Here is a 19770-nt window from a genome sequence, read left to right as displayed (position 1 = left end):
GTGGTGTCTTCCGGGTCTGTGGTCCAGCCAGCTCTCAAGTAAATTGGGTGCACTTTCCAGAACCCCCGGTCTATGTTCCTTTCCTGGCTGTCTCACTGCGCTGGCTCTCACCCTTCTGCCCTGCGCGTTCACACAGTGTCCCAGTCCAGCAGCCTCAGATATTGTCGGGCGACACTTTCTGTTGGTCCCCTGGATCCTATGTGGCTGCCTTTTCAGCGAATGTGTTGGTTGTGGCTGCAGCACATGCAGATGTTGCAGCCTCTGGCTGGCTAGCTGAGTCTTGCAGTCCTCCACTAGACTTGGAGGTCGGTTCCGCACTGCGACCTGGTCACTCCACCTGGCAATGGTCAGCGTGGTTGTGGGCCCCACAGGTGGATTGCTCCCTACCCATGCCCCTAGGACCCCTTCTTGCTTCTGAAGCTTCTTTCTCTCTCTAGCTCCCTCTCACAGGGAGCTCCTTCTCAGCACGTCTCACTCCATCTGCTTCCTCTCACTGACTGACTACTTTCCCTCCTAATTAGCTCCTCCTCTAACTACTGGCTCCACCCACACTCTCTACCTAGTTACCCTCTCCAGACTGGGATGAGGCCATCCTCCCTTAGGGTACACCCAGATGCCCTTACTGGAGTGTTGTTGTGTTGGATGCTGGTGTGGAGTCTCGGTTAGTCCCCCCTCCTTACCTGAGAGCGGAGTCCCACACCTCTGGATGAGGTGCAGTACCTCTGTGGCGACCAGACCTCAGGGGTGCCACACAGAGTCTGGTGTGGGCAGGTTTAGCTTTCTGAGCTCTGCAACATTTAAAAATTCTGATTGTGTCAGAACTGCTGCACCCAGTAAACTAACTAACACATTCTGGAATCAGCTTCTCTTTACTACATTATGCTGCTATCAGGTGAGGTAGAAAAAACCTGCAGACAGATTCCCTTTAAAGGGATCATCACTATCATTATTAGAGGCTAGTTTACTAAATATCACGCCAATAATCCCAACCTATGAGCTATATATTACTATTTATGACATTACCCCCTCCTAAATATATAGGCTTATTATAGCAAGATGTACAGTTGTGCTCAAAAGTTTACATACCCCGGTAGAATTTTTGCTTTCTTGGCCTTTTTTCAGAGAATATGAGTGATAACACCAAAACTTTTTCTCCACTCATGGTTAGTGGTTGGGTGAAGCCATTTATTGTCAAACTACTGAGTTTTTTCTTTTTAAATCATAATGAAAACCCAAAACATCCAAATGACTCTGATCAAAAGTTCACATACCCTGGTGATTTGGTGATTTTGGCCTGATAACATGCACAGAAGTTAGATATTACTGCTTCGGAGATACCACAGACCTACTGAGATTTTACTTCTTAGGAGATTTCGTCACACAGGTGTTACTCTTTCTGAGCAATACAGTAACTGTTTCTACAATATGTCTGCATTTATGTGCCAGCAGTGGGCACGGCAGCATGTTTGCTGTGTATGACACTGAACTACCGGAGGTTTTATGGATTGTGAGACATGCTCACTGAGATATAACCTACTTGGGAGATACGGCTCTTTTCAGATGCCAGTGGCATGCCATAACAGAAAAACAGTATTACACAACCAGGAACAGACCTCTACAGGTCAAACCATGGACACAACCAAAAAGTCATTAAAGGGGTATTCCCATCTCCAAGATCGAATCCCAATATATAGTAGGTGTAGTAATAATAATATTAGCAAATACCTCCATTTTGAAATGTAGTATAGTTCTTCTGATTTGCTGTGTCACTTACCCCATGTGCAGGGCTTTGCAGGAGCTTAGGTATCCAAGGTTACGACCACTCATATAGTGACAGTTAGTTATTTGTTAGTGGTCATAACCAAGGATATCTAAGCTACTCCAATGCCCTGCACATGGGGTAAGTGACAGAGCGAATCAGAAGAACTGTACTTCATTTCTAATTGAAGGTAGTTGCTAATATTATTATACCTGCTACAAATTGAGATAGGATCTTGAAGATGGGAAGACCCCTTTAATCTAGATGGATTCCATAATCCGACTGATTCAGATTCGTATTCAAACATGATAACCTTTACATTCAATTTTGGCAAAATATGCAATAAAATTGTTTGACATGAGCAATGTTAGTGTTAGTTATGTTCTAAGGTCAGGTTTACATTAGCGTATCTGTGTGCAGTGTATGATCCGCATATATCCGCATGCGTCATGCATACATATCTTTAACATGGTGTACGCAGGGACATATGCATGCGTCGTTTCACGGTGTGTGGCAGTGTTCGGTGAACGCAACATGTTGCTTTATGTGAGGCGTCAAATATTGCGCAATCATGTGCATGTGGATGATTGCGTAAAAAAACGGATTACTGTCTATGGGAACGCATTGGTACACAAGGACACGCTTATGCATGCGTTCGATACGCATGCGTACTTCATTCCAAGGAAATGATGTCACCACCTCCACCATGTGCATAAACAACGTAAACGCATGCCAAAATGCATTTAGCGCATGCGCACGCAGCGTTTTTTTTGCGTCATGCGTAAGATGATGCGGAGGTGTAAGCATGTGTTTTGGCATGCGTTTGCACATGCAGATGATACGCTGCGCACAGAAACGCTAATGTGAACCTAGTCTAAGACTACTGACTTGTGGTCATGTACCAGGTCATGATAAAAATCTCATGATCGTTTCTAGATCACCAACATTCAGTATTTCTCAGCATTATACGGCTAGGACATTAGTGATCCACCTTGCACATCTGTAGATGCTGCTCTTCAGACACCAATAATCCAAGACTGTTCTGCACGGTAGCCTCCATGTCAAGAAGCCAGTCCCAAAATTCTTGGCACTCTCCCTCCAAGTCCTGTACACTGCAGAGAAAAAAGAGCAAACAGTATTAATAGATGATATTTAAGCCTATAATGGGGCAAATGGTGTCTAATAGCTCAAAAATAGAACAAAATCCTATAAGCATGAAAGACTATTTTAAATTTGATGTCATTTTTATTAAATCAAAACCAAAATGATAAAGACATTTAAAAATTCAAGGGGTAAACGTTACAGGAGAGGATGATTGAGTCCTATAGTATATCCATATGTAATACAATTATCACCTGAAAAATGGTGCATGCATATTCAAAATTACACAATTTGTCCGGAAAAGTACCATATATTAAATCATGGTATTTCTGAAAAGATGCAATGCTAATGGAAAGATAATTATAGATACCGCATCAATATAAATATAGTAAATAGACAGGTAGTGAATGTTAATAAAGAGGTAGTTAGATTTTTATTAAGTGCAGTATATAAAGTTCCACATAAACTACTACATAACAAATACCAAACTGCTAAATATGACCATTTCATAAGTAAATACTAAGGGCAAGCATAGTACATGTAATGAATAGTACAGGATGATAATTAAGATCACTTCATAGATAAGTGCTGGAGGCAGAGGTAGTGCAAATAATAAAGAATAATAGATTTATCTCATGTACTGTGTATACACATAATATATTCCACAATCAAACAAGTAACAGCCACAGCAATAAAAAGTGAATCATGATACCAGTATTATTATTATTATTTATATAGCACCTTTAATTCCATGGTGCTGTACATGAGAAAGGGGTTACGTATAGAGTTATAGATATCGTTTACAGTAAACAAATTTACAATGACAGACTGGTACAGAGGGGAGAAGACCCTTTCCTTGCGGACTTACATTCTATGGGATAATGGGGAAGAGACAGAAGGTCGGGGGTGCAGCAGCTCTGGTGGTGGTGAGGTGGCAGCTCGGGTGGTTGGTGAGGCGGCAGCTCGGGTGGTTGATGAGGCGGCAGAATGGTTATTGCAGGCTGTAGGCTTTCCTGAAGAGATGGGTTTTCAGGTTCCATCTGAAGGATCCGAGAGTGGTGGATAATCGGTCATGTTGAGGTGTGGAATTCCAGAGGATGGGGGATATTCTGGAGAAATCTTGGAGGTGGTTGTGTGAGGAACGAATAAGTGTGGAGGAGAGTAGGAGGTCTTGGGAGGATTGAAGATTACGTGAGGGAAGATAGTGGGAGATTAGTTCAGAGATATAGGGAGGGGACAGGTTGTGGATGGCTTTGTAGATCAGTGTTAGTAGTTTGAACTGGATTCGTTGTGGAATTGGGAGCCAGTGGAGGGATTTGCAGGGTGGAGAAGCATGGGAGTAGCGAGGAGAGAGGTGGATTAGCTGGGCAGCAGAGTTGAGGACAGACTGGAGAAGTGCAAGAGAGTTAGCTGGGAGGCCACAGAGGAGGGTGTTGCAGTAATCGAGGCGGGAGATGATGAGAGCATGCACAAGAGTTTTGGTAGATTGTAGGCTGAGGAAGGGACGGATTCTGGCAATATTTTTGAGTTGGAGGCTACAGGAGGTGGCAAGAGTTTGCGGTTTTAAGGACAGGGCAGAGTCAAGAGTTATCCCGAGGCAGCGGATCTCAGGTGCGGGAGAGAATGTGATCCTGTTTACCATAATAGATAGATCAGGTAGGGGGGATACACGAGATGGGGGAAAGATGATAAGTTTAGTTTTGTCTACATTGAGTTTTAGGAAGCAAGAGGTGAAGAAGGAGGATATGACTGACAGACACTCTGGGATTCTGGAGAGCAGAGAGGTGACATCTGGGTCAGAGAGGTAGATCTGAGTGTCGTCCACATACAGGTGGTACTGGAAGCCATGGGACTTTATGAGTTGTCCTAGGCCAAGGGTATAGATGGAAATAAGTAGGGGCCCTACGACAGAGCCTTGAGGGACTCCAACAGAGAGAGGGCAGGATGAGGAGGTAGTGTGGGAGTGGGAAAAACTAAATGTGCGGTTGGAAAGGTATGAAACAATCCAGGACAGGGCAAGGCCTTTGATGCCTAGGGAAGAAAGAATCTGTAGCAGTAGGCAGTGATCGACTGTGTCAGAAGCAGAGGACAGGTGGAGAAGGAGGAGGATGGAGAACTGTCTGTTAGCTTTGGCTGTTAGTAAGTCATTAGTAATTTTTGTCAGGGCAGTTTCGGTGGAGTGGTGGGGGCAGAAGTCAGATTGGAGGTTATCAAGGAGAGAGTTAGATGAGAGGTGGGAGAAAAGTTGAGCATGGACATGCTGCTCAAGGAGTTTTGAAGCAAATGGGCAGTGATATGGGGCAATAGCTGGGCATAGCAGTTGGGTCAAGGTTAGTTTTTTTGAGGATGGGTGTGATGGTGGCATGTTTGAAGGCAGAGGGGAAGGTACCAGAAGATAGCGATAGGTTGAAGAGATGGGTTAGGGCTGGAATGAGTGTGTTACACTACGTTCACATTAGCGTTGCGCGCCGGTGCGTCGGCGACGCAACGGCGACGCAACGCTCGACGCACAAAAAACGCGCACAAAAACGCTGCGTTTTGCAACGCGTGCGTCGTTTTTTGACGAAAATTGGACGCACGAAAAATGCAACTTGTTGCATTTTCTTGCGTCCGACGCTAGCGTCGGAAACGACGCACGTGTCGAAAAACGCAACCAAAAAAACGCACTCGTCCCCTATGTTAAACATAGGGGCGCGTCGCCGCTGCGTCGCCGACGCAACAGCGACGCACATTAGCGGAACGCTAATGTGAACGTAGCCTTAGTGAGGTTGGGGAGCAGGAGGGAAGGGATGGGGTCAAGTGCACAGGTGGTGACTGGTGAGGTGTGATTTGGAAAGGAAGTGAGTAAGCTCTCCTTCAGTGATGTTGGAGAGGGAAGTTATTAGGGAAGGGCAGAGCTCTGGTATATGGAGTGGTTGGGGTGGTGGAACAGTAAAGGTTTGCTTTGTTTCGTTGATCTTGTTTTTGAAGTAGGTGGCAAAGTCCTCAGAAAAGATGAGGGAAATTGGAGGAGTGTTGTGAATTCCGCTCTTGGGCTCCCTCCGGTGGTTGTAAGTGGCACTTTTGTGAGTTCTGCTCTTGGGCTCCCTCTTGTGGTTTCTAGTGGTATGGCTGCTCCTTGGAGTTAGCTGTCATCAGCTGCCTCCACTTATCGTCTCTTCTGCTCGGCTATTTAAGTCTGGCTCTATCTTCAGCCAGTGCCACTTGTAAATGGTTCCTGGTTGGATTCACATCTCTTTGGAGTTCCCTGTCATCCTGACCAGTTCAGCTAAGCTAAGTTTTTGCTTGCCCTTTTCTGTCCATAGATTGTGGACTTATCCATTCTGTGCTTTCTATGTTTGTCCAGCTTATCAGTGTGAATTAATTCTGTCTTGCTGGAAGCTCTGGGAGGCAGATTTGCCCTCCACACCTTTAGTCAGGTGTGGAGATTTTTTTGTAAACTCTGCATGGATTTTTGTAGTGTTTTATACTGACCGCACAGTATTCCATCCTGTCCTATCTATTTAGTTAGACTGGCCTCCTGTGCTCATCCTTATTTCATTCTGTGTATGTCTTTTCCCTCTCCACTCACAGTCATTATTTGTGGGGGGCTAATCTATCCTTTGGGGATTTTCTCTGAGGCAAGATAGCTTTCCTGCTTCTATCTTTAGGGGTAGTTAGCTCTTAGGCTGTGACGAGATGCCTAGGGAGAGTTAGGAGCATTTCACGGCTACTTCTTGTGTTGTGTTGAGCTTAGGGACTGCGGTCAGTACAGTTACCACTTCCTTCGGAGCTCGTTCAATGTTGCTCCTAGACCACCGTATCATAACAGAGGAGGCAGTGGTGGGTGGAGGAGAGAGTTAAATGTGCTGAACAGTTGTTTTGGGATGTAGGATGATGAAGTTACAAGGTTTGTGAAATAAGTCTGTTTAGCAGATGTGAGGGCTAATTTGAAGGCAAGTATAGCTTGTTTAAAGCAGTGAAGTCATCTGGCAGGCGTGTTTTCTTTCAACACTGCCCCACGACCCTGGATGCTTGTCGAAGTTTTTTTGTGAGATTGTTAAACCAGGTTGCCTACTGATTTGTCGCACTTTGCCATGCATGAGAGGGGCGACTCAGTCCATGGCTGATGTGAGGGTGGTGTTATAGAAAGGCACTGTCCGTGTTGTGGAGTGAACATATGTTATGATACCAGTATGATACCACGGATGATTCAACACAGACGTAGAAATGGAGCCACAGATGACACAACGCAGATATTGAAATGGACACACACAGGGCACAACACGGATGTAGAAACGGATACATAGATGACACAAGACGGATGTACAAATGGACACACATATGATCCAACACAGACATAGAAACAGACAGACAGATGACACTATATGGATATAGAAAAGGGCAAACAGAGGACACAACACAGACGTAGAAATGGACACACAGAGGACACAACACAGACGTAGAAATGGACACAGATGACACAACACAGATGTAGAAACGGACACACACAAGACACAACACGAAGGTAGTAGCGGACACACAGATGACATAACACGGATGTAGAAACTGACACATGGATGACACAACATAGATGTAGATACAGACACACAAATGACACAACATGGATGTAGATACTGACAAACAGATGACACAACACCGATGTAGAAACGGACACAGAACGAATGTAGAATCGGATACACAGATGACTCAACATTGATGCAGAAATGGACATACAGATGATAGAACATGGATGTGGAAATTGAGACGTGGATGATCCAACACAGACGTAGAAACAAACAGACAGATGACAGAACACACATGTTGAAATGGGCACAGATGACACAACACAGACATAGAACCGGAGACACAGGACACAAGATGGATCTAGAAACGGGCACACAGATGACACAACACAGATGTAGAACCGGAGACACAGGACACAAGATGGATGTAGGAACGGACACACAGATGACTCAACATGGATGTAGAAACAGGCACATGGATGACACAACACAGATGTAGAAATGGACACACAGATGACACCACACGGATATAGATGTAGTGGGTGGAAGATTTTTATGGCTTTTATTTTTAATTTTATGGTTTCCATTTATTAAATTTAGCAACATAGTGGAAACCCCCTTTAAAGTTTTTTCCATTACCTCAATATATAAGACTTATCCAGCACCCCTATTGATTAGCTCACTGAGGATACAGCAGCTTTCTTAAATTCTCTTTTATGGCAGACAGCCTGCAGTACCACTCAGAACCACAACACAATGTATGGCGCTATACCCCTAAGATTGTGATTATGCTGAAAAAACAGCCAACTCGTATTAAATTCCATTTCATGTTTGACTTGCATTGAAGACTATGTTAAGTGTGTGTTGTGGTCCCTTATGGTAATAATGTCAATCATCCTGTGCCCCTTGCTGTGAAAATGGAAAACATCATGTGCCCTTTCCAGTAAGAATATTCCTCATCTGGGGCCCCTTCCATTAATAATGTCCACCATGCTGGGCCTCTTAGTGTAAAAATATCTCCAATCCTGAGCCCTCTCCTTTAATATTATGCCAATCCTGGCCCCTTCATGGTATAATATCGCCCATCCTGGTGTATTGTCCCCTTCCTGGCTCCTTCCAGTAATATATATCCCCCATCCAGGGCCCCTTCCAGTGATAATGTCCCAATGCTGGCCTCTTCATGGTATAATATCTCCATCCTGGTACAATATCCCCATCCAGTCCCCTCCCAGTAATAATGTCTCCAATGCTGGACTTTTCCTGCTATAGTGTCCCCCTTCTGGGCCCTTCCAGTAATAATGTCCGTCACCCTGGGCCTCTTCCTGGTATAATGTGCTGATCCTGGCCACTTCCTGTTATAATGACTCCCATCCTTAGCCCTCTCCTGTAATAGTATCCAAATCCTGCACCCTACTTGGTATAATGGCCCCCATCCTGGTGTAATGCCCAGTTCCTGGCTCATTCCAGTAATATATTCCCCATCCTGGGCCCCTTCCTGGCATAATAAGCCCATCCTGACTTTTTCTGCTATAACGTCCCCCATCCATCGTGTAATACTATTACGTGTTCTGCTGCTGATCTCTAACACATTAAAAAAATGACATATATATATGTATGTATACATTTTTCTGCAACCGTTATCCTTACTCCCCAGACCCCCAGAACATGATTATGGAGCACTGAGTTGGGAACTAAGGACCTGGTGGAGGCCTCCATCACTGACATCTTGGTCGTCCTGCTGTGAAGTTCAGTTACAGGAGACCTCTATTTCCACTATATGTTGGAATACTATGATGTTGGGTTGGAGAAGAAATGTTTAGGCCTAGTGGAGCTCCAATTAGTGATGGGTCCAATGTAGCCAACGATCTGGTACAAAGAGCCAGGCTGTCCATCACTAGCTCCAATAATAACAGCAGATTGCTAAAGTTCTACAAGTGATTATATAGACAGATCCTTAATTTAACAGTGTTACAGAGATCTTCTCACCTGTCACATCTCAGGCTACTTTTCAGCGGAGGTGGTTCAGAATGATGGCTTTTCTCAGTATACTCCGCGCTGCTTAGCTGCAGCGACATCTTGGTTACTGCATCTCTCTGAGCTTGTAAGGAACTGAGAGGTTCATCTACCTGTGTAGTGAAGAGAACAGATAGATCATGGGCTCTAAACAAACACAATATACAACCTTGCAAAAATGGACACGAAAATCCAATTCCATAGACCCCTGACAGCACAATGCCCCCAACAGCGCCACTTGGTGGCCAGTAGTTGTGATGCAGTAAGAGTTTTCTACAACTTTATGCAATGAAGTTGCTATTTAGGATTTTTGCCACTTATTTAATTACTAAATGTGCTAGTTTTAATCGGTGAATTGAGATTTGCCCTCCAGATCATAGCACGTCTTATTGGCATCTGAATTTCTAATGGGGAGTTAACTGCATATGTAAATATTTGCGTGTATCCCGAGTATGTCATTGTAAAGCATCACTTTGATTTACCCAACAACTATATTATGACAAAAGACACTTTGATTGCATATCTGAGATACTGCCTCACCTGAACCTCCACTATTTCTGATATTGACTATGAAAATCTAAGTGCCAGCGCTGGAAAAGATAGAATTCAAGACTATTTATGTCTTGCGCACCCGCTGGTTGGATCCTGAATACGGCATTCTTGTCCTGGGGATTTGAGGATTTCAGTGGGGTTTTTATTTTATTATTATTCAGAGCATTAAAAGTCAGCAGCTGGACAGCAGACACGCGTTTCATCTATCCCACTGCGGACAGATGTTTTAAATAAAATGCTATTTACATTTGCTCAGATATTGAGGCCCAATGCATAATACGACCGGCTCGGAACATGCCTTTTGTAATATTAAATTTCTCATCCTCCTGGAGAAGGGAAGTATAAGATTTGTGGTAGATGAAGAGAGGAAGTATTTCTTACGTCTACACACTGAACAGCTGGGGGCAAGGCAGAGAAGATTTAATTAGGAGGGTCAATAAAGAGGAGTGCAGGGTTTTCAATTATTTATCAATTTGAATATAATTAATACACATTTTAGTACATTTACAAAACAGTGGTTTTTATTTTCTCATAACACAAGATCATGAGGACATAAACCAAGAGTATTTTGTCCTGAATTTAATAATACCTGTAAACAAGATTTTCTTAAATTAAATTTTTTGTAAGTTTGTTAAAAGTGCAGTACAGCATTAAAAAAAAGTGGCGGTCACGTGGCATACATGCCAACATCACTGCTTGGACTGCTGATGAAACACCAGAGAACAAATAGGAGTTTAGTATAAAAAGTGAAAAAAGCTTTATTTATACCAATACAAACAATTTAAAAACACAAAGTAATGAAAGTGCTATGATCAAAGACACCAGATGTAAGTGGCGCTCAGTGTAATAATAAATACATCATTGTATCAGTACAGTAATCAAATAACTCCGGTGAGGACAACACCCTCCTTTAAGTATCCCAAAAGACACAACCCTCATCATCATAAATAAAGGTCATTGTGATGCAATCAATCGCTTATAGTGACCTGAGTGAGTGTTTATATAAAAGTCCACCAGTCTTATGAAGCGTCCAACCATAACATATGCCCAGCCTGGTGGGCCTAAGAACGGATACAACAAGAGAGCATGTCTCACCTAGCACTGAAGAGCCCACTGCACGCATCCCGACGCGTGTTTCGCCGCTGTCAGCCTTGCTTTCTCAAGGGGAAGTGTGATTTCGGCTGTCTACAGGACCTTAAGTATCCATGGAGACACATCATGTGATCATCACCTGACTCCACTGGATCCTAGCTGTGTGAGTATGGCGCATGCGCGCGCCACCGTCCGGGTTAACCCACCCCTGCCCGGACATACCCAACCGCACACACGAGTGGGCACCAACAGGTCCCAGTTGGGCCTGCAGCAGGATGATGCCGGAGCGGGGGGACAACCGCAGACCGCCAGCACGCACACGCGCACCACAGCTCTTAAAGGTACAAAGTTGAATATATCCACACTGATTTATAACATAACATTGACAATGCAATAAAGGAATCATACAATCAAGGAAATTAAGAATTAAATATGGATTCCATCCCAGATCTGACGGGCAAGGTTGAATCATTCCTCTTTTCATGTCATCATTCTTTACATGTATTTTTGAAAGCAATCAGATCCAGAGAAAGCCATTATAGCTAAATTTATCCAGAAGGAACCTGTATATGATATATCTCAAAAACATGAATATTAAAACCCAACACACGTAAGCAGTTAAAATACAAGTGAAGAGAATTATTTTAACGGTCGGAGATTAGATAACCTTACAAAAAGGGGCCAAAATTCAAGGATTCATTTAGGCCAGCAGGTTTCACAGTTGCCAAAGTCACAATCCATTTTAATTCCCATTGTGCTAGGAGTTTTTTACGTTGCCCCCTAATTCCAACATGTACAACGTCTATGCCTCTAACCTTAAAATCCTTTGGATTACAGTTGTGGACCATCCTGAAGTGTCTTGGGATGGTCTTAAGAGTCGACACATCCTCCAGTAGCTTGGCTGCGCCAATGTCCCGTACGTGTTCTCTCACACGTACCCTTAGTTCACGTGATGTTAATACTATATAAATAAGGGGACAACTGCATGTAGCATAATAGATCACATTGTCCGTATTGCAAGAGATATACTCTCTAATATCAAATTCTTTGTGATCCATTGAACTGAACGTTGATGTTTGAAGAACATTGGCGCAAGCCAAGCAGTGGCCGCACTTAAAAGAACCCTTCCTAGGTTTAGTGCTACCGAAATGATTTACACTAGGTGCTACATAATAACTTGTTGTTAACAGGTCCCTAAGATTTTTTGATCTACGGGGGGTCATCAATGGTCTATCTGTCAGAAACAGTCCCAGAGAGGGCTTAGTACCAAGAACAGGCCAATGATTGGTCAAAATGGTCCGCATATTATCCCACTCGTGATTAAATACGGAAATGAACGGTATCTTCTCATCCTGCTTTACCTTTTTAGTTTTGTGGTACAACAGCGAATCCCGAGACACCGACCTAGCCTTATTATACCCATTTTTTGTGCATCTCTAACTATAGCCCTGTTGTTTAAATCTTTCCTTTAGGTCTAAAGCCTGGGTTTCAAACTTTTGGTCTGTCGAGCAGATCCGCCTCACCCTCAAGAATTGTCTAACCGGGACGGCCCTCATGGTGGAGTGGCTATGTGCTGACTTAGCATGTATTAAAGCATTGACTGATGTTGTTTTATGAAAGACATCCGTCTGAATGGTAGAAAAGGAATCCACCTCCAGGCTAATGTCTAAAAAATAAATTTTAGTATATTCATATCTGTATTTTAATTTGATGTTAAAGATATTAGTATTTAATACAGCCATAAAGTCTTCCAACTGCTGCACCGTCGCCCGCCACAAAAGTAAAACATCATCGATATAACGCAACAAGCACAGCACATGGTCGGCGACTGCTGATGGTTGTATGGAGATCCCGTCATCACTGCAGAAAGTAAGCAGAGACCCCCAAATGGCATCACTCAAGCTCGCTGGGAAAAAATGGTGGGTATAGGTTACTTCTTTAATTTATACCATTTTCTCGTCATGCCTGATTTTCCTAAAACACTGGAAGATCTCTATTTTTAAATCAGCTCGTTTAACTGGAAGTTTTTTCAAAAGCAACAATTGATTAATATCCATAATTTAGGCTGCTAAATAGTTATAATTTTACATGAATGGAAAATCAATTCTAAACCGTTAAGGCTCATGTGCACCCGCAGTGCGCGCAAACTGTACAAATTTGTTTGGTTAAGCTATGATATAACTATAATTGCTGCCCAGGAATTAAAGGGAACCTGACACCAGGTTTTCCCCATATAAAGTACAACCACCACCATTAGAGCTTTTTTTTTACAGGATACAGGAATGCTGTATAAAAGTCCCCGATCCAGTTGGCAGATTAAAAAAAAGACCTTTTGTTATACTAAGAGATGGGGCGGTCTGGTCCAATGGGTGTCTCTAGCCTTGATCCAGCGCCTCATCTTGTGATCGCGGTTCTCCTTCCTTGCTTTGTGTGGATGACATGCCCTACGTCATCCTGGACCACCCAGTCTGTGAGCATAATAAAAGATCTTTTCTGGGATCTGCAGGCTGGATCGGGGACTTTTTTTTACAGCTATCCCGTATGCTGTTAAAAAGGCTCTAAGGCCATACTTTATATGGGAAAACCTCTTGACAGGTTCCCTTTAAGGAAAGTTAGACGATGCCCCATAGACAATTGTAATGATCACTAAATGAATGGTACAACTTAAAGGGTTTGGTCACTACTTTTTTTTATTTATGGCCTTTCCTTAGGACAAGCCATCAATATTTGATAAGTAGGGGTGATCCATCCGGCACCCCCTGACAATCTGTTGCTACAGGCGGTGGACGGGAGTTCTTGGATGCTGGGGGAACACAGCAGCTCTGTCATTTCTATAGTGGCCACGGTTGGGTACTGAGGATCCGCCTCTTTTCAGATAAATAGGGGTAGACCTGCAGTACCTGCCGTGGCCACTATAGTTTTGATGGAGCTCCAGTGTACCGGCAGCATCTGAGAACTTCTGCCTGCCGCTTGCTCTGTTTTGTAGGGGTGCCAGGTGTTGTACCCCCACCAATTAGATATTGATGTCCTATCCTAAGAATAGACCGTCAATAAAAAAAGTAGTGAAGACGCCAACCTCTTTAATATAAGAAGACAAAACATAAAACTTTATTGTCATTGTTTTGTTTTTAGGTATAAATGCTTCTTAACTTCTTAAAACTTTCACTTTTTAATTTTATGCTATGTTAAAATGGAAAAAATGGCATCACAACAGCAGTCTGTGAACTCTGATCCACTGCTTATGTCATGACTCATGACCATGCCACAATTGACAACCAAATGTACAATTGCTACAACTGAGCAGCCTGGGTTGGCTTCCTCCTTATTTCTGAACTACATTTTAGGAATGTATTCACCATTTGACACACTTTTGATCTAAACTCAGCAACAGGGGTTGGCAGCTTTAGTTCAGACACAGGTCTTAAGGCCAAAGATCGCGCTATGCAACTGCTACATTACATTATAAAATAAGTGAATGACGACCTACAAGTTTCCTTTACTACGACACGCAAGCCACAAAGAATAAAAATTTGGATATTTTATGACCTGCGGGTGTCAAAGATACACCTTTTACTTATATGATGCGTCAATGTAGCATTGGCATAGGGTGTTCCTTGGCTGCACAATCTATGGTGCAGTCAAAATGTAGTCCCATCTTTCCAATATTTCCACCACTCCCATTGAGAATGAAAGGAGTGAAGGTGCGCAAGCTTGATGTCTGCTCCATTTAGATGGGGCTCTTCATGATTGCTGTATAATCGTTTATCATTGTTCGGACAACGTCACACTTGCAACAGCAATGTGAGAAACTCGCGTGAGTCTCTCGCCTCAATACCCGGCGCCGCCGCCGGCACTCAGGACCGGAGTGTTCGGCTGCATAGAAATACATGCAGCCGCACACTCCAGTCCCGAGTGCTGGCGGCGGCGCCGGGTATTGAAGTGAGAGACTCGCGCCCGTTTCTCGCATTGCAGTTGCAAGTGTGACCCCGGCCTTTAACTCAATCTCAGCCCACTGAGACTGATTTACAGTTCATATGCCCCCATGCTGCAGAGAACTCACACTGCTCTGATCCATTCTGATCTTGATTTTGAAAGTAAATACACCAGTTTCACCAGATCTGCAGGATCTATTCAATAATGTATACAGTTAAAATTGTGAAATTTACTGAAAGATCTTTTTTGGTTAAAACAACATTTTGCAAAAATATCTGACTCCTTTGTGTGGTCAGTTTGAATTTACATTTCCTTGTGATTTGGTCACAAGTTACTAGGGGATTTGTTTTACTCTTCTCTAGATCAAATATCTAGATCTGAGAAATTCTAAAATTCTGTTACTACTGAATACTACTAAAGCAAAAGAGTTTGATCTGTGTAGATGTCATGTCTCGCGACTTGAGAAATCATTAATATTTGCATTGCTTGTGTTCAATCCTTCTTTCTAGGCAGAAGTTTGCCTTTCCCTGTATTTTGGCCCAACTCTCTCACTGTAGTCTTGTGATGTATGTTTGTTCACGCCCTTATTCTCCATTTTGTCATCATTCCTCCATCTGTATGCATCCTACTACATGTCCTCTGTTGAATATTCCTTTTTACCTGCTACTTTCATCATAATACAAGAATTTCAGTTAAAGCAACCCTCTTTTCCTGGAGTCTTCTTACATGAGATCGTGGCTGAGTTAAGCTGTCTGATTAATCGGTATGAACGTGAGTACAGGTGAATACGGAAGCGCCTAAAAAGAAGGGTCTATCCAGGCACCACTACGTTCTACATATCCATGAGTCAGAATAGTAAAAAGGAATAGCCTGCCTTCAGAGACAGTAACTCAAGGTCTGTGCTGAACCTCAGTGGAAAGGGACATTTCCCAGATAGATAGTAACCCAGTTCCCAGCCAGACCCCAGCGTGCATAGAAGCACACACTGCAGATAAACAGGGAGAAGTATATCCCTCATCCTCCACTCTTCCTGCCTGCAATCAAATCATGTCTGAAGCAAGGAATACAATGTCCCTACCAGACTTACAAACACAGGAAAGAGACCCAGATCCCCATCCACCAGCTAGTGAAAGGGGAAAACGTACAGTCAAACCTACATGGAAAGTCATGGAGAATTTAGAGACTGCAAAACATGTCGTATATAGTGATGTGTCTTCACTGTGGGAGAAAGTGCTGAATCACATAGACACTGTATCAAGGCCTGCTTCTCATGAGTTACCACTTGAGGGAGCCCTAGAACAATTATGCACAGCATACCAAATGTATATGGAGAAGACTGACCAATACATTATTCTCCTGAAAAAACTGAATCTGCCAGAGACTTTAAACGAATTGCAAAGTTTCCGGCAGCTGAATTCTGAAAGAGACTGCACCGTACGTGACATTAAAACCAAGTTAGAGGCTAAAATTGCACGGACACCAGATGCATCAACTCGCTCATCCAAATTGTCCAAGCACTCAAAACGCTCATCTAGGTCAAGTTCATCAAAATATTCTACTCTCAGCGAGCTGCTTATAAGAGCACGTGCTAAGGCCGAAACGTCTAAGATACAAGCTGCCTTTGCGCAAAGGAGAGCAGAAATGGATGCAGCCACAGCACAAAGGAGAGCAGAAATGGATGCAGCCACAGCACAAAGGAGAGCAGAAATGGATGCAGCCGCAGCACAAAAGAGAGCAGAAATGGATGCGAATGCAGCACGCAAGGAAGCTCTGGAGAAGGAATGTGAGCACGCGACAGCCATGGCAGAGTTAAGGATCCTGGAGCGAGCTATCAGTGGGAGTCAAAGAGACAGCATCAGTTTGTGTGAAGTGGAGGCAGAAGACCCTATTGAACGCACAAGAGACTACGTGCTAAGCCAAAATGGCGAACCGCAGACCATTACTAACATTCCTGATGGCGTTCATGCTTCTCCAGGGCACCAGGATGCCGATCCACTTACAGAACCCTACATTCAAGGTCAGTACAATGCTCCCAAACTTGAACTTCCTTCGTATTCCAGTATGCACCAAGACCCCGCATCTCACCAAACTCCACAGGCTAATATCTACAGGCAACCCAATATGCCGGCAGGTCATTATACTCTCGACAACCGTGCAGTGCCAGCTCCGCATGTAGCAGAGACTATACCCACCAAACCGGTTGCTGGACTAAATGCATATGCCACTCCATACTTACCCACGTCTCAAGGCCAGGACGTCTCCACCCCTATGTACAACACTGCTCAGCCTACATTTGTGCATCCTAAGTCAGAAAGAACAGACATGTCCGACTTCGCAAGGTACATGATTCGCCGCGAACTTACTAAAACCGGTCTCACAAGGTTTGACGACCAACCTGAAAATTACAGAGGTTGGAAAAATGCCTTTAGAACCGTAACTAGTGACCTCGGCATCACTGCTACCGAAGAGCTGGACCTGCTAATCAGATGGCTAGGACCACAATCCACAGAGCGTGTCAAGAGACTCAGGTCTGTACATATCAGTAATCCAATGGCTGGTCTCATGGCTGCATGGGAAAGACTAGAGAAAAACTTTGGCAGTCCAGAAGCCATAGAGGATGCACTGTTCAAGCGATTACAGAGTTTTCCAAAGATATCAAGCAAAGACAGTTCAAAGTTCCTAGAGCTCAGTGACTTGCTGTTAGAGCTCCAGCTGGCCAAGGCAGACACCCACCTACCTGGCCTCAGCTACCTGGACACTGCTCGTGGAGTAAATCCCATTATCTCCAAGCTACCGTACAATGTACAAGAAAAGTGGACTACACTAGGGTCAAAATACAAGAAAGACCATCAAGTGTCATTTCCTCCATTCTCCTACTTCTGTGAGTTTATAAAAGACGTGGCAGAGCGTAAGAACGACCCAAGCTTTTCCTACGAAGAATCCAGTGGCCCAGCTTCACCTCCTTCTAAATACGTCAGCGCACGCTCGAATGACAGAAACCGCAGGGGTCCAGTGTCAGTGAAGAAGACGGATATTCTTCCCTTACCAACATCAGCCCCAGGCAACAGTAACAAGGGTGAAAAGATAGAGAACCCAAATCGTGAATGTCCCATCCACAAGAAGCCACATCCCTTAAAAAAGTGCATCGGCTTCAGGAAGAAACCGCTCGAAGAACGCAAGGAGCTTCTAAAGAAGTTCGGGGTATGCTACAGATGTTGTGCTTCTACTGAACACCTTGCTAAAGACTGTAAAACTACAATTAAGTGCATGGAGTGTGACAGTGAGGACCACGTACAAGCACTCCACCCATTCCGTCCTGACTCTACACTTACTCCTTCCCTCACCATGAGCCATGGCGGGGAGGACGCAGCTCAAACTGCAAGCCATACCACAATATCTTCTTCATGCACAGAAGTCTGCGGAGAAGACCTCTGGGACAAGTCCTGTGCGAAGATTTGCCTGGTGAACGTGTATCCCAACAGTCACCCAGAGAAAGCCGTGAAGGTGTATGTCCTTCTGGATGATCAGAGCAACCGATCACTTGCAAGGTCAGAACTCTTTGATATGTTTAACTTAAAGGGAAATGCTTACCCTTACACCTTAGGTACCTGCAGTGGTGTTACAGAGGTTTCTGGGAGAAGGGCCAGTGGCCTTACAGCAACATCTCTCGAGAACACCGTCGAGATACCGTTACCTACACTGGTCGAGTGCAACCAGATTCCATCCAATCGAGAAGAGATCCCAACGCCAGAGGCTGCTCTTCATCATCAACATCTCAAGAGGATAGCAAACAAGATACCAGCCCTCAACAACAAAGCAAATATTCTGATTCTGCTTGGCAGAGACATTCTCCGGCTGCACAAGGTACGTCAGCAAATTAACGGACCACACGATGCACCATTTGCCCAACGCTTAGATCTAGGCTGGGTAATCGTAGGCAATGTTTGCCTACATAAGATGAAGAGACCTAACAACATCTCCTCTTACAAAACACACATCTTGTCAAATGGTCGCAGCACCCATTTCCAACCATGCCCACATCACTACTGGGTGAAAGAGAAAGTGAGCAACACCAAGTGGCAACAGGAATCCTTCAACAACATGAACACGCACCAGCCCAGGGATGAAAACCTCGGGTCATCAGTGTTCGACTCTACAAGTAGTGACAACAAGTTGGCACCCACAAGGGAAGATAAAGAATTCATAAAGGTTATGGATAAAGAATTTGCTCAAGATGACTCCAACAGTTGGGTAGCTCCTTTACCCTTTCGTTTCCCAAGAGTGAGGTTGCCGAACAACCTGCAACAAGCTACTGCAAGGTTCTCATCCTTAAAGCGTACCCTAAAGAGGAAACCAGAGATGGAGAAGCATTTCATTGACTTTATGCAGAACATCTTTGACAGAGATCATGCCGAGCCTGCGCCACCACTGAGGGAGGGAGAAGAATGTTGGTATCTTCCATCCTTTGGTGTCTATCACCCTCGCAAGCCTAATCAGATCAGAGTGGTGTTTGACTCCAGTGCTCAGTTTGAAGGCCTCTCTCTCAATAACCTGCTCCTAACTGGGCCCAACCTGAACAACAGCCTCCTTGGAGTATTGATCCGCTTCAGACAAGAACCTGTCACCATAATGGCCGACATTCAGCAGATGTTTCATTGCTTCATCATGAAAGAAGACAACAGAAACTATCTTAGGTTACTATGGCACAAAGACAACAATGTCAACAATCAGGTCATAGACTATCGGATGAAGGTCCATGTCTTCGGCAATAGTCCCTCACCTGCTGTGGCGATCTATGGTCTGAGACGGACAGCC

At 44.0% G+C, this 19770-nt stretch overlaps 1 protein-coding gene across 1 annotated transcript in view; it reads right to left on the bottom strand.

Annotated features, from left to right (window-relative positions):
* The window catches only part of AKAP6 (A-kinase anchoring protein 6), a 606671-nt gene that overhangs the window by 143564 nt on the left and 443337 nt on the right, over positions 1–19770 (bottom strand). Inside the window, exons 8-9 of the mRNA XM_069730511.1 lie at positions 9352–9491; positions 2751–2871 (exon numbers count right to left, since the gene is read on the bottom strand). Of these exons, the coding sequence (XP_069586612.1) occupies positions 2751–2871; positions 9352–9491 (261 nt within the window). The remainder of the gene's footprint in view (positions 1–2750; positions 2872–9351; positions 9492–19770) is intronic.

The sequence above is a fragment of the Ranitomeya imitator genome, chromosome 1, assembly GCF_032444005.1.
Source record: "Ranitomeya imitator isolate aRanImi1 chromosome 1, aRanImi1.pri, whole genome shotgun sequence".
NCBI lineage: Eukaryota > Metazoa > Chordata > Amphibia > Anura > Dendrobatidae > Ranitomeya > Ranitomeya imitator.
Note: the sequence above shows the minus strand (reverse complement) of the source record. Positions and strands in the feature narration are given on the sequence as shown.